General features: G+C 34.4%; 1 protein-coding gene across 1 annotated transcript in view; it reads right to left on the reverse strand.

Annotated features, from left to right (window-relative positions):
* Positions 1-15,324, reverse strand: part of LOC145300323 (cytochrome P450 3A8-like) — a 57,995-nt gene that overhangs the window by 26,165 nt on the left and 16,506 nt on the right. Inside the window, exons 5-8 of the mRNA XM_080144475.1 lie at positions 10,574-10,690; positions 7,693-7,781; positions 2,706-2,854; positions 202-326 (exon numbers count right to left, since the gene is read on the reverse strand). Coding sequence (XP_080000601.1) covers positions 202-326; positions 2,706-2,854; positions 7,693-7,781; positions 10,574-10,690 — 480 coding nt within the window. The remainder of the gene's footprint in view (positions 1-201; positions 327-2,705; positions 2,855-7,692; positions 7,782-10,573; positions 10,691-15,324) is intronic.

The raw sequence follows: 15,324 nt of genomic DNA on the forward strand, positions 1-15,324 counted from the left end.
TTTTGTTTATATACTGGAAGATGTTACTTATTCATCGAATTCACAATTTTTACTAATTGGTATCAATATCATAGATGAAAGATCCTCAGAATGCAAGGTTAAGAAGAAAAGAATGACAATTTTCTAATGAGAAAAAAAAAAACATTGGAAATTAATGTTCATTTGTAAAAAAAAAAAAAAAAAAAGAGTGGAAAGACTTACAACGTTTTTCTCTTTTTTTCTTTCTGCAACAAGTTCCTTGCAAAACTCAATAAAATAATTCATATTTCCAAATGAGGGAACAGGTTTGAAGTTGTTCAAAATTTTGGCAAGTGTAGGAAAAATAACTAAAATTGAAAGAAGGACATGAATTAAATTTGGTCATTTTATGCGTAATGAATTGTATTAGTCAGTTATATATTTTATTTTTTTTAATATAAATTTGAAATTTAAATTAAATTATTACAGCAGTCTGTTTTTCCATCACTAAGGTAACAAAGGTTGCTTTCACGGCAACCGACAAGGCTAATCTGCTTGCCAGTCGGTTTGACTCAAACTCCACACTGGACCCGGCACACCACTCCCTCCCCGACTTTCCTTTGCGGACAGACGCCACACTAGACGATTTGAAAGACATCCCTTCTCAGGTGCATGGTATCATAAAAAAAACCTAGGACACCTCAAAAGCATGTGGACCAGATCTCATCCCGGCTGTGCTATTAAAAAAATGCTCTGCTTAGGTTGCTCCAGTTCTCTCCAAACTTTACAATAAATGCCTTAACGAATCTTGCTTTCTCGACTGCTGGAAAACCACTTCTGTCGTACCAGTCTTCAAAAATTCTGGTGAAAGAACTGACCCACTAAATTATCACCTCATTAGCCTCCTCCCGCTTTTCGCCAAAATATTTGAGTTCTTAGTTAATCAAGCCCTAGTCCAACACCTAACAGCTGCTAAACTCCTGACTGACAAACAATATGGATTTAGGCAGCCCGTTCAACAGCAGATATCTTACCTGTAGTCTCTGAACGTATATACCGTTCACTGGACAAAACAGGTGTGGGTAGAGCGGTAGCCCTTGATATATTTAAGGCTTTTGACAGGGTATGGCACGATGGTTTTTTAAAGAAAATTAGATCATATGGTATCACTGGAAGAATACATAATGTAATTAAATCCTTCTTAAGTAAGAGAAAAATCCAAGTTGTACTCAACGGTCGTACATCTAAACAATATGATATAAATGTGGGAGTACCTCAGGGGTCTATTCTCGGACCTTTATTATTCCTGATATTCATAAATGACCTCCCTGATAAAATTGTTTTGAAGATGGGTATATTTGCCGATGACACCACTATCTATAACACTATCTATAACAAATGAACACATATCTAAGGAAATGGCAGAAACACTAGAAGATGACCTCCAATCTGTAGTGGAATGGGGACAAAAATGAATGCTCACATTCAACGCTGCCAATACTAAGCTTGTTTCCTTCAATAACTACAAGAACCCTTCTCTACCACCAATAGCAATGGCCAAGAACACATTGCCTGTAAGTACTTCTCATAAACTCCTCGGCCTAACATTTACAGGGAACATGAACTGGAATAGATACATTGAGAGCATTGCCAAAGCTGCTGAAAAGAAGGTGGGCTCTCTCTACTGTGCTAGAAAATCACTTATGCCTGAAAGTATCCTGTACCTCTATGTATGGAGTATTGTTGTCACATTTGGGCTGGTGCATCTGCTACTTGTCTCTCACTCCTGGGCAGGGTTCAAAAGAGAGTTGCCAACCTGATAGGTCCTGAAATGTCTTCTAGGCTTCAGTCTCTGTCCCATCGACGAAATGTTGCATCCCTCTGCCTGTTCTACAAATACTTTAATGGTGAATGCTCTGACGAACTGCAAGCATTTGTACCTCCTCGATGTGACTACCCCCTACAAACCCAACAAGCAACTAAGTCCCATCCCTTTACAGTAGAGATCCCTAGGTGCAAGAAAGCCTTTTACTCCAATAGTTTCTTCCCCAGAACTGCAAGTCTTTGGAACTCCCTTTCGGGATTCTGCTTTTCCAACTGTACTGATATGCAGAAGTTCAAGTGTAATGTGAACAAACATCTTTCTACTCATCTCCCTTCATAATGCCCCTGAAAATTATGTCCCCGATAGTAGCCCCCTACTTCAAAGTGGCACTGTGCCTTGTTTGGGGTGAAAATTGAATAAATAAATAAAAAATAAATTATTATGAAAATACAAGGGTCGTTCCGCAAGTAATGCTTCCCAATTTTTTTTATTCCACCCGAATTGATCAGAGAGGATTACAAATTGTATTTTTATGATGATTAAATACTTATGGATTTATGACATAAAAGTTTAATTTTTCTGTTGCAGATATTAACGGTGTGAGACTCTGAAAAAGAAACACCTGTCATGGATGTGTGGACGAAACAGAGATGCTTCATTAATTTCTGGCAAAAGTGCATTGACAATGGGCAGTGACTATATAGAAAAATAAATTCTGGAGAACAAAAGATCGTTTATTTTAACGGAACACTCCCGTCTTTGTAGCCCTTCAGCTTTTCTTTTAGTTAAAAATAGGATGCATTACTTTAGGAACGATCCCCGTATAATTATTTTTGATTAAAGTTGTTTTATTTACAAATTTTATCATTGAAATTTGTTTTTTATTTGAATATTTATTATATATTCCTTTTTTATTACTTACTTGCTAATCCTTGTAGAGATAAAAAAAAGTCACCAGCAAAAATTTTTCTGGCATTTTTAACAACTGGGCTGTCGAGGTCTTCCTGTGAATCGACATGAATTCCGAAACCAGTCGATGCTATAACATCCATTGTATAGCCTGAAAATAAACTGAGGGGGGGGGGAGAAAGAAACAAATAATTGTTTACAACGTAACAATAATCTTATAGTTTATTTATTTATTTATTTTTTGCAGACTGTTATCCTCATCTTCAAAGTTATTGTTGTCTCACGACGTTTTGACCAACGAATCATCTGGTATGTTTTGAACAGGATTAAAACTGCTATGTTCAGACGAAGGTCGATGAAGGTTGAATTTTATAACCTTATAGATTAAAATAAACAAAATAAAAAAAATGAATATACAAATTACGAAGCCTCATCTCAAAGAATTAAAAAAAAAAAATCTTATAGTTTGATGTAAAAAAAAAAAGCTTTACTTTTAACCTGTATGTTATACAAAGGTCGTTCCAAAAGTAAAGCCTCTTATCTTTTTTTATCTCAAAATGTTGAAGAACAGAAAGAACAGAAAGAACACAGAGCATCCCAGACGAACGCAGATTACACATGAAAATAGTGATGGGCAGTCAGCCGTGAGACCAACTACGAATCTGTGGATTGGAGCTAGATTCAAAGTCGGTTTGATGATGTGTAGCTACATTTTCGATTAGCCTCCCAGGCATCTTTGCCATCCTTGGAGTGGTTCTGGAGCTATTGTTTTGTGGATGAACTCTCCTGCATTATGGTGTGTCACGTGGCCATACCAGCAATGTTTCCTCTTTAAAATAGCTTTGTCGAGGGGGAATAATTCTGCACCGCATTTTGATTTGGGTATTGAAGATAAAATGGTGTCAGCAGACCTGCAGAATTCAGCAAAGGCAGCAAAAGATCAAACACTGCTGTTTTTTGAGAAATATTTTGGATTGTCAATATCCTATATTGCCTCACAACGGAAGCAGGTCCCTGATTTTCATAGCAACTAGATTAACCAAATCAAACCAAATCCTAACTGAGAACCTAAGTGCATCCAGCAATGATAAAACATCGATAAAAACGTATGCTGAATTGCCATTTACATATTTGGACGCAAATGTCAAAATGCCACACAAAAAGGAATGAAAATAAATAATGAAGATCCTCAACAGAAGAAAACCTCATTCGATATGAAATGGTTGAGCATCCAATAAAACTAGTCTTGGGACGATTGATCAAAATTAGAAATCTAAAAATACGGAACTTTTTGAAGTATCAGAATTGGTATTGGAATCGGAAAAATTTATGGCTATTTTATGATGTTTTCTTCTTTTATTTTTGTTTAAAACTTTATTTTCCATTTTTGATATTAATGATAAAATGTTAAATATTTATTGATTTTAAACTACAGGAAAATTGATTGGTTATCCCTCCACGCACACACAAGTGTATTTTTACGTTTGTAAAAATAGATGCACATATTACATGGGTTTTTACATCGATACGGAAATTAATGATAAAAAAACACCCAACTCTATGGCTAAATATTTAAAGATTAAATAAGAATTAGGATAGGTAAGTGTATCGAAATCAGGAATTTAGAACAGAATTGGTAATTATACAGAATCGCAAAAATATTGGAATCGTCCTATTACTAACACAATTGATAAAGTGCAATATTGCAGATGAAAATCTCTCCACAGATACCATCGCATAAATACTTGGAAGATCAATTGACTCATACATTCTGTGATCATAATTGCAAGAGATGTCATATAAATCACAGATCACTGAAAATGATTTAGTTTAATTAATTTATCTTGAAGATTCCATTACAATGAATCTTTTGATTTTCGTTGTATCTTCATTTTCTGAATCGGATCCATTTTAGTTTTTCCTTTGAGCTCCTGCGCTCCATCACACATTATAAATTTCAACTTTTATCAGAAATTTACCAAAGAAGATTAGGGAGTGGGATTATTTAGTTGCATTCATTCAGATATAATTAACAATATACTCACATCATTATCTAAGCTTCAGTACACAAAACTTAATACGTTTAGATAAAACAGTGATCCAAGTCTTATTTCTCTCAAAATTATTGACCTTAGCCACCAACTTTGAGCAGAAGTTAGAGGGTTTCTTGTTTGATTGTCATGAGATCAATTGTAAAATAGGTTGGGATTTCTAGACCAAATTCTAGTAGAATGTTGCATTTGTAATTGGATTCGTTATAGAGCTCAACTTCTAGTGTGTAATTTCTATTTTACTTTGGTTCAGATGAACTGACAACATACTCACATTGGCTGACCATTTTGAACACCTTTTAATTGTTTTGTGTCAAAAACGCGGTACTAATTTGAACCAACTTGTTTGTATTAAAGTTAAGGGCAGAGAGGTCGAATGGTTAAGATTGACAGGCTTCAAACTCATTGCCTTCAATTGACGGCGCGTTGCACCTGCATGCTAGCAAGGATCACAAGGCAGGCCAGTGCATTTTGAGTGCAAACCATTTAACAGGATGTTACCATCCCACACATACCCCTTAAAATAAATAGAGGATGCACATGTGTTTCTAGTAAGTCAGTTTTTTCCAGTCCAGTTCAGTTCCCAGTCAGTTAGGAGTTACACAAAACGTGTTCAGTAAATATGAAAAAAAAAAAAAATAGTCGAAAGAACCAGACATAGGCTGATCAAATGCAAAGGTTTTTCCCACTGTTTGGAGGATCGAATAAAAGCTATCCAAAAAATAAACCTTGGAGTTGCTTGTGCCTCAGTCTTATCTCAGGGTTCAGGAATCTTGGCATGGAATCACCCGATAGCAAGAAGTGAAAGAAATAAGGTATGTCTTTGCGCCTCCAAACAGGCCATTGTACTGTATTTATGTCACACACACACACACACACACACACACACACACACACACACACACACACACACACACACACACACACACACACACACACACACACACACACACACACACACACACACACACACACACACACACACACACACACACACACACACACACACACACACACACACACACACACACACACACACACACACACACACACACACACACACACACACACACACACACACACACACACACACACACACACACACATAGAATATACACGCCATATTATATAGACCCATAGACACAAAATATACACACAGGTACATAACATAATTTCAAGCTTCACTACACAAAACTCAATGCATAAGATAAAACAATAGTTTAATTATTGTAAATTTTCGTGTGACTTTATTTTATTAATCAGAATCAAATAGATTGCATTTCAGTTTTTAATTTCAGTGTATGTTGGTCCTATGCTTCTTTCAAAAATTTACCAAAGGCGGTTAGGGAGCAAGAGCACTCATTTGTGCTCCACCACACATTACAGAGTTCAACTTCTATTTGGAATTTTCTAGGGGTTACAGGGATACTCATTCGCTTTGGTTCAGGTGGAGATATAACTGACAGCATATTCACATTAATTGGCCATTTCCGACACCTAATTCCAAGCTCCAATACACAAAATTGAAAGCATAAAATAAAATAGTTTAATTCTTGATTCTTTCAAATGTATGGACCTTAGCCACCACCTTCGAGCACAAGTAATGAAAGTGGATGATGAAAGTCTTCTACAAGACAAGATATGAAACGGTTGAACCTCAGCACCCACAATCACAGTTTAGCCTACACCTGATGTGGAAAAGGCATGTGAATTAATAAAGAAAAAGGAAAGAAGAGTAAATGAAAGAACCGGGCTCATCCCCACTTACCCCCAACGTTTCATTGATGTCAGCGTCTTGTACAGATGCAAACATTAGCAGCAGAGATGTTACGATGGCTAAGCGATTAACGACACGGACTGAAAACCTGGATGTGCAAGTTCGAATCCTGTTCGTCACACACTTTCTCGTCAAGAACAGAGCTATCCCAGGAAGAAAAAAAACACGCCTATGATTGAAAGACACGAGCTGGGGTTTACCAGTATTAAACGAAACAAGCCGTTTCGTATCCTAATCAACAACCGAACCAAGGTCAATTTCTAAATCAGTTGCATATTTCAACTGATCCGAAGCAGATAGGCGAGAATAGAGAGTGGTGTCATCTGCACGTGTGTGTATCTTCTGAATAATATTCTTTGCACGAGCAGTGAGAAGAAATTGATATTGCGAAGAAACATTTTTTTTTTTTTACACAGTGGTCACCACTTATCAAGGCCCGGAAACCACTCAGAGATAAGTGTTATTGCAAGTACATTACGTTAGTGTGGAGATTTGATGAAGTGTTTACTTAAGGGGGCGGTTCATTAGGAATTTGTTAACGTTGGACTTGAAGACATCCAAGTTGTAGTCCGGAGGGAAGCAGGCAGACGGAACAGAGTTCCACAGGCGTGCAGTTCTAAGAAAGAAGCTTTGTTCATGGAATCCACGTTTTGATTTAGGCACAGATAAAGAGTGGGGGAAATTTTTCACAGTGGATTCAGCTAGACGGGTGTTTTTCGTGAAAGATTGGTGAGAGGGGACCAGAGATTGGAGTTCAGACGAGAACCTGCCATGGAAATAACGATAAAACAAGGATAGGCTCGCAACGTCTCTTCTGTGGGAGAGGGGTTGCAGGGTAGAGAAAAGGGCATCCCCCACCAAGCTACGAAGTCTATTTTGTACTCTGTCAAGGTAGGATAGGCTGTTTTTAGCAGCTCCTGCCCAGACATGGCAGCAGTATTCCATCCTTGGACGTACTTGGCTTTTATATAGATAGAGAATTGCATCAGTAGTGAGATATCTTCTGGAGCGGTAGATTGATCAACAGATCTGTTCAGTTACAAGAGTTTAAAGATCAGCAGTTGAATAACAACCTGAATTATAAATGATTGTTTATATTGAATAGTTTATAAATATTATTTTCTATATATTTTATTTAAAAGTAAATTGTTCAAATAGAGAACTCGACTCACATGGTGACATCTGTTGGTTCCTTGCTATCTGCAATTTTATTTAAATTCTTTTCTAATGTTTTCACGGCATTTTCAATCAATGGAACCATCTGGAATTAAAAAAATATATATTCAAATTAAAAATGAAATCCGATAAAAAAAAATAATTCTTTTATGTTTTTAATTATTTTTTTTATTTCATTTAAATGATTTCTATTCTTTTAATAATGTTGTGATGATTAAATCGTGAACAGATTCAAACGAAATGGCCTGAATAGCTCATCCTCTTTTTCCTCCGTTTCAGTTAGATTTACTTTCTTTGTCACTTTTTAAAGCAAGAAAGTTTTCACAGGAACATATTAACTCAAAGTATTTTCAACCAATAAAAATCGTTTTCAACCCCCAAAAGTAAGACATATATATGAAAGTAATAAGCCAGTATGCACTTGGACATTCCTATAAAAATAATGGCCAAATGAGATTTTCGCCAGAATTCTCAAGTAGACCGTACAGGACTCCAGAATGTCTATTCAACAGCTCCTTCCATGTTTTGGGTAGAGGAGACAGAAAGGGCTCAATGAATCACATATCTTCTTTCTTCAACTCGTACACACATTTTTACAAACTCCCAACTATCAGGCAAACAAAAAGAATTATTACACAGTTACACATACTACTAAGAACAAGGTAAAAAACATACACACACAATGCCACGCTGCCAAATACTCACATACATATATTATTCACACTATGAACATTTTGACTTGTGAATATTAACTCAATTTTTTTTTTATGATTAAAAATAATTTATCTCTTTTATAAAAACATTTTGTTCTAAACTTTCGTTTTCGTTCATCTTTAATTTACAAAATTCTGTTCGTTTTAGGTAGCACTTGCTACCTGGTGGCCTTTCTATTATATATATATATGTGTGTGTGTGTGTGTGTGTGTGTGTGTGTGTGTGTGTTCATTTTCTTCCTTTGGTAATATATAACTTTTATATTCCAATCTGTATTAATTGTTCATGTGGTTCTTAAAATACGCAAAGACGCTATCGTTGCTTAAAATGGCCTCTGTCAAGGCCAGAGACCACGTCACAACGTCATCTTTTATAATAAAATTATTATCTAAGATACGAAGTCAGTCTAACTATAATTAATTCATTTAATTTTTCATATCGTATTTATTTTGCCTCGATTAGAATGAAAACATAAACTAAACATGCTTAACTTTTTAGTTTTGCAAACACCTTGCATCTATTTATAGCAACAAAAACAAAAGCGCCCTCTAGGCAAGATAAAAAAAATGATGCAAGTCCAGAATTTAACCTAATCAAAAAACAAAAATGCATAAAAACCTTGATTATGTACGTACCCGTCACAGAATAAAGGTGTCATATTAAAAAAAATCACATAATTTAATCAAGTAGCTTTATTTTTAAAACTAAGAAAATCAAATTTTATGAGTAAGCAAAAAGGAACTGTATCATATCGTCATCTTGAGAAAAAACAAAGGCAGATAACCCCACAATAATTAAAATTTGCGAGATCAATCTCGTAATGCTAACGATTTCACATTAATTGCTTAAAATCGTTTAAAGATTACTTTTCTTTATAGATATATACATATAGAAATTGATCAATTTACGAGATTTTCGCAATGTGACATGTTAATTCCGTGATAGGTACATACATCATAAAAATGTTTCTGTAGTTATTTTTAATTAGGTTGAATTCTAGATAAGAACCAAAACAACTGACATACAATTCGACTTAAGCTTTTTTTTGTTTAAGAATGACAACTTACGTCCTTGATATATATATTACAGTATTTACTAAATCTGAATGATTCATTGTGGTCTTAAATGATACAAAAGACAAAATAAGTCGCTCTTTTGTAATTAAGAACTTAAAAAATTAGTATAAAACTAGACAAAAGGAATGAAGAAAAAAATGGCCGCCTTTTCTTTTTATATGCTTGCAATATTGTCGCATAACATGTAAATGAGATGTATAGCTTAGTTTATGTGGATCACAACATAAGAAAATCATCCAATAGAACTCCATTTAACACAAAGCAAACTATGAGTATTTAAGGTTTGAATAACTTTTATCATCAACAAAAGACTAAATTGAATGTGCGTGTTCAAAAAGGTTCATTTTTACGTGTCACCAGCTTTTAAAACAGTACAAAGTTAGGCATTAGAATAAAAATAAACGGAGAAAAAGAAAGAGAATGTTCGTGAAGAGTACTTATTCCTTGTTTCTTTTTGTTGATCAAGTAGCGGTCATGAAGAGGAGTATTTGCTGGCTTCAACAGCGAAAGTACACTGACTTCACCTGAATGCACCTGTGTGTTGTCCCTTTGGTGTCTGGTTCTCTACTCTCTTGTTTACAAAAATTCTGGGTATTTGTCTCCCACAGACACGTTGGTTGTTAAATATATTTTTATCACGCCCCACTCCCGTTGACTAATTAGTTTTTATTATTTTTCTCTATTTAACCGGATGGATGCGTCGAGCCTATGTGCAGTGACACGTTTACACACTTTGTCTGTGACAGCCGACGGGTAAACATCCGGTTGAGAGTTTATGAATCCCCACAGATGCTCCGGTTGGATATTAAAAAAAAAACTTGATTTTGGATTTGGATGTCAGGGTAGCAAGTATTGTCAGCATTGCGTCGTATTCTAGAGTTGAGTTTTGACAGTAGAGTGTTGAGATTTGGAGTTGAGTTCTTGATAGCAGAGCGTCGAGATTTGATGTAGCGAGTTTTTGGCAGCAATGTGTTGAATTTAACATTTTTTAACAACATTAGTCATAATTGATTCTACTAATTTTAATTTTCGTATGGCATTTCATTAAAGAGGATAAGTTTTAATGAGATATTTTTGTCATACAAACCTCACGCATTTTCTTAGAACTGTAAGATGGTGACAAAACAGTTCGCAGATATTTCCAGTGTTCATCTTTTGCTGAACCTAGCATGTTTGCACTGTAATCGTCTGTTGGAAATAAGAGCTGAAATATAAAAATATTTAAGAAAAAAAATGGTTTTAATTAGAGCACACATGATATATTAGCAGGTTTTACATGTTCGCTCTTTTATCATTATTTAATTCGCATTCACTATTTGATATCATTAAAACGAAACTAGTCGATAAGGAAAAAGAAGATATAATATTTCCCCCCCCTCTCTCTCTCTCTTTCTCTCTCCCTCTCTCCCTTTCTCTCTGTTCCTTCGTTCTGTTTAATAATAATAATAATAATAATAATAATAATAATAATAATAATAATAAGGGTTTGTATTACTGTACACATAGATTCGAAAAAGTTGTCAAAAAACAAATATAGAACAAATAAATGTTATCAAAGGCAAGATAAGTTACTTTTCTACCTAACTGGATATATTTTTTGTGTTTTTATTCAGTGTAACATGTTTATTCAGCTCGAAAAACATGCAGTGTTTACCGATGTATTGGAAAATTACAAAATGGCAGCCGACTCTCTCTCGGAGAGGGTACGTTTGGGAAAAGGTATTATAAATAATAAACTAGACAAAATACTGTTAGAAAACAACCGAATATATGTCAACTTATGTCACGGTAACATATATTGAGCGAATTTCTAACAGTATTTTGTCTAGTTTATTATTTATAATACCTTTTCCCAAACGTACCCTCTCCGAGGGAGAGTCGGCTGCCATTTTGAATTTTCCAATACATCGGTAAACACTGCATGTTTTTCGAGCTGAATAAACATGTTACACTGAATAAAAACACAAAAAATATATCCAGTTAGGTAGAAAAGTAACTTATCTTGCCTTTGATAACATTTATTTGTTCTATATTTGTTTTTTGACAACTTTTTCGAATCTATGTGTACAGTAATACAAACCCTAATAATAATAATAATAATAATAATAATGATGATCATGATAATGTTGGATTAGTGACGGCTAACACCGGAAAATATCAAATACATGCGTACACGCGAAATAATTTTAAGCCCACGAAGCTATAACAATATTTAATATGCCCTATCTAATGCTCTGTAATTATAGCCGTGCTTATGAATTTTTGTTTCAAAAACCAAAGGCAGAAAATTATTCAAAATTTAGGGGATATTATTCAGAAAATATTATTAATAGAAAGGTTTCTCTTTAATCAAACTGCTTTTTAATTGAGCGAATACGAAGCTGTTTGCTATGAGTTTCGCTCAATTTCGTAGTACTCAAAATAAGCAAACCCAGGAAATCATCGAGCACTAACATAATAAAAAAAAAATAGGTTTTTAAATTAAAGTGGTCATATGGATACTTATCGTGCAAATATTATTAATAATAAGATTTTTTTTTTTCGGTTATTTAGTTCCAAGCAAGCGTAAATTAAATTACGAATCCATGAGTAGCCTTTAGTAAAGTCAATATTTTTCCCTTTCGACCGATAAATTATAACAGCCAATTAAATCTGCCTAGAGTTGCGTCTACTCGATCTAATATTTTAAATTCAGATTAGCGCCTTGTATGAACATTGTATATTAACTAATAATCTAGAATATTCTTATTTTAAGTACGTGATATGGGTTGATTTTAGTAATTGGAAATTTACCACTTTTTACAATTAAAATATATTTTATTTCTGACTCCAAAATATTGGGTTTTTATATAAAATAAACAAGCCACGCATGCGTAGCCTCCTCTTGTGCTGCATGTGAGATGACGCCACAAAGAATAGCGAAGAAATTATGAATGTGAGAAGTGTGAATGGCCAACGTTGCCTTCATATTTTCACCAAGTTTCAGAAAAATCTAATGGATGGGGCAAAAGTTATAGGGTAAAAATGTAATTTTTTGCAATTTTGGGGCATTTGTGACCACTTTTGAGCTCCTGGGAACACCGAATCCCAGTGAAAATAGACAAACGATGCAGTTTCACGCCTTAAGACATGTATATTTGAATTCAGAACCATAGAAAACTACTATATAGACATACATATCAAGTTCTTGAGTAATATGAAAAAAAAGAGCTCCAAAAAGGCATGCTTTTTAGCCCTAAAAGTCCCATAGGGATGCGAACCAGAATTTTGCCAGGGTCACCCATACTGAATTTATATTAAGAACAATGACTTCCACATTTTGGACAAGTTTCAGGAAAATCTAATGGATGGATCAAACGCTATGGGGTAAAAAAAAGTGTAATTTTTGTAATTTTGGGGCATTTTTGACCTCTTTTGAGCCTCTGGGGACTCCGAATCCCAGTGTAAATGGATAACGGTGCAGTTTCAGGCCTCAACACATGTATATTTGAGTTGACCACCATGAAAAACCACTATATAGTAAGACATATCAAGTTTTTGTTGAGAAATATGTAAAAGGAGTCACAAAACAAGGCGTTTTAGCACTAAAAGTCCTCAGGGACGCGAACCAGGATCACCCATACTGGATTTATATTAAGAACAATGGGCTCCACATTTTGGCCAAGTTTCAGAAAAATCTAATGGATGGGGCAAAATGTGTTATTTTTTTACCATTTGGAGATATTTTTGACCTCTTTTGAGCCCCTGGGGGCGCAACGGGAATTTTTGTAAAAATATTTTTTTTACTGTACACATCTATTTAATAAAATACAATTTGTGGCAAAATTTTAGGAAAAACTAATGGCAATAGTCCGGACGCACGGACACACGAAAGCCACTGAAAACACAGGTTCCTCTCCGATAAATTGGGGGACCAATAAATGTTTATAATGTTTCTAAGATAAGTAGTACTTATCTATTGTCAGTCTTTCTGTATGCGTATTGTGTATTAAAAATGACAAATGTCAATTTCATATTGTTCATGCGCTTTGGAACGCTGGTGTTATTGAAAGAAATTCGGGATTTCTTTTCTCCTTTGGTGTTTGTTGATTATACTTTGGTGTTTGTTGATTATACTTTGGTGTTTGTTGATTATACTTTGGTGTTTGTTGATTAGGGTTAGGGTTACCGAATTTCTTTCTTTTAAAGTTCCATGATTGTTATATTCCTAGGAGGAATAAGAACGACATCTGGTCGAATGTGTTGGACCGAAATTCAGTACAATAACTACGGTTTGTTCCTTATCATCCTTTTCTCGCTAACATAGGAATGCTGAGTCTCTTAATTGTATCCTCAGTAATTACTGCCTTCCATAGTTGTCGTCTCATCGCGTTTTTTGGCCAACTAATAAGCCTACTAATAAATACACAATTTACTCATCTGAAAGGATTTCAATGATAAAATCATAAATTAAGTGTTGTCGCTTTTTAAAAATCATCATCATCATCATCATCATCATCATCATCACTGTTATTATTACTGCAATTTTGGTTTCACTAGAAGTATTTATCGATACACTTCATTAGAATATGCATTACATATTCAGTCAACGGGAGAAAAATGAATTAGCATTAGGTATGACACTAATGAAGGTGGAATTTTCGACATCTATAACAAATATTAACAGTAAAAACTTGTAAAATAAAATTTTGCAGCATTATCAACAAGAATGATTATAAAAAAATCTCATATTTTTTTATTCTCCATAAAACCGATGAATTTTCAAAAAATTCCCCCAAAAACTAAAAACGGGAAAATGGAACTGAATGTTATTTCTTTATATTTTGATGTAAACAATGAAAACAACGCGATTTTAAAAATTCTCCCAGAAATCAAATAATTGATTAATTTCTTAATTTTTACAAACTTATTTGGAAAAATTAGTTTAACTATATATAAACTTAAATAAAATGATATCTCAAAAAATGCCATACCCCCCCCACTAACGTGATATTATTAGAAGTTTTTTGTAGGCATTGACATCTTAGTTCTTTTACATATTAAAATATACCGGAATGATGAAATAAAATATATTTAATTTGGGGTCACAATCATTGCCGATTTATACGTTTTTTCTCGATTTTTTGGAGAAAAAAGAATTTGGAAGTTTTTATTGCATTAAAGGCGAGGTGTAACACCTTTTAGCTTCCCTCTGATATTCTAGATAGTAACCATAGCATGGGGACCAGAAATACCAAGTTTAAATCTGGCGCGAGATACTCTTGACTGACAACCCATCTAGTATTAGTGACATGACATCTTCACCTGCGGAAGATACAGTTACCATTTATTTTGCTTCTGCTTATCATGCGTTATAACTGTTGAAGATCAGAAGGTGGTATATATGTAGTACAAGCATGTATCATTGCTATGTTTTATGTACAGATATCTCTTCAAAAGTCTTGTGGTGACGTATACAGACCTAACAAGTTGGAAGTATTCAGTCTCAAATCAGCATATGGGCGGCTTAAAGCTTATCTTAAAATCGTTGCTAGGTTTGTTGGACGGGAACTAATTTGGGTGGATTGTTTTTACGATTAAGCAGCCGTTTTTAGGGAAACGCTACTGCTTTAAATGCATGGGAAAAGTGTAAAAAAAAGTCTGGTCAAGTTGAAGCTGATAAGCTACCTGCAGCTGATGGTTGTTCACACTTGCAGGGGGAATGTTAGAAAAAATAAAGTTTATGTAAAAGAAAGTGTATATATATATATATATATATATATATATATATATATATATATATATAATGGACTCTCACCGTCTATTTCAACGTATGAGGTTTCGCCACAACAACTAAGT

This window comes from Euprymna scolopes, chromosome 2, assembly GCF_053919585.1.
Source record: "Euprymna scolopes isolate OS-2025 chromosome 2, ASM5391958v1, whole genome shotgun sequence".
NCBI lineage: Eukaryota > Metazoa > Mollusca > Cephalopoda > Sepiida > Sepiolidae > Euprymna > Euprymna scolopes.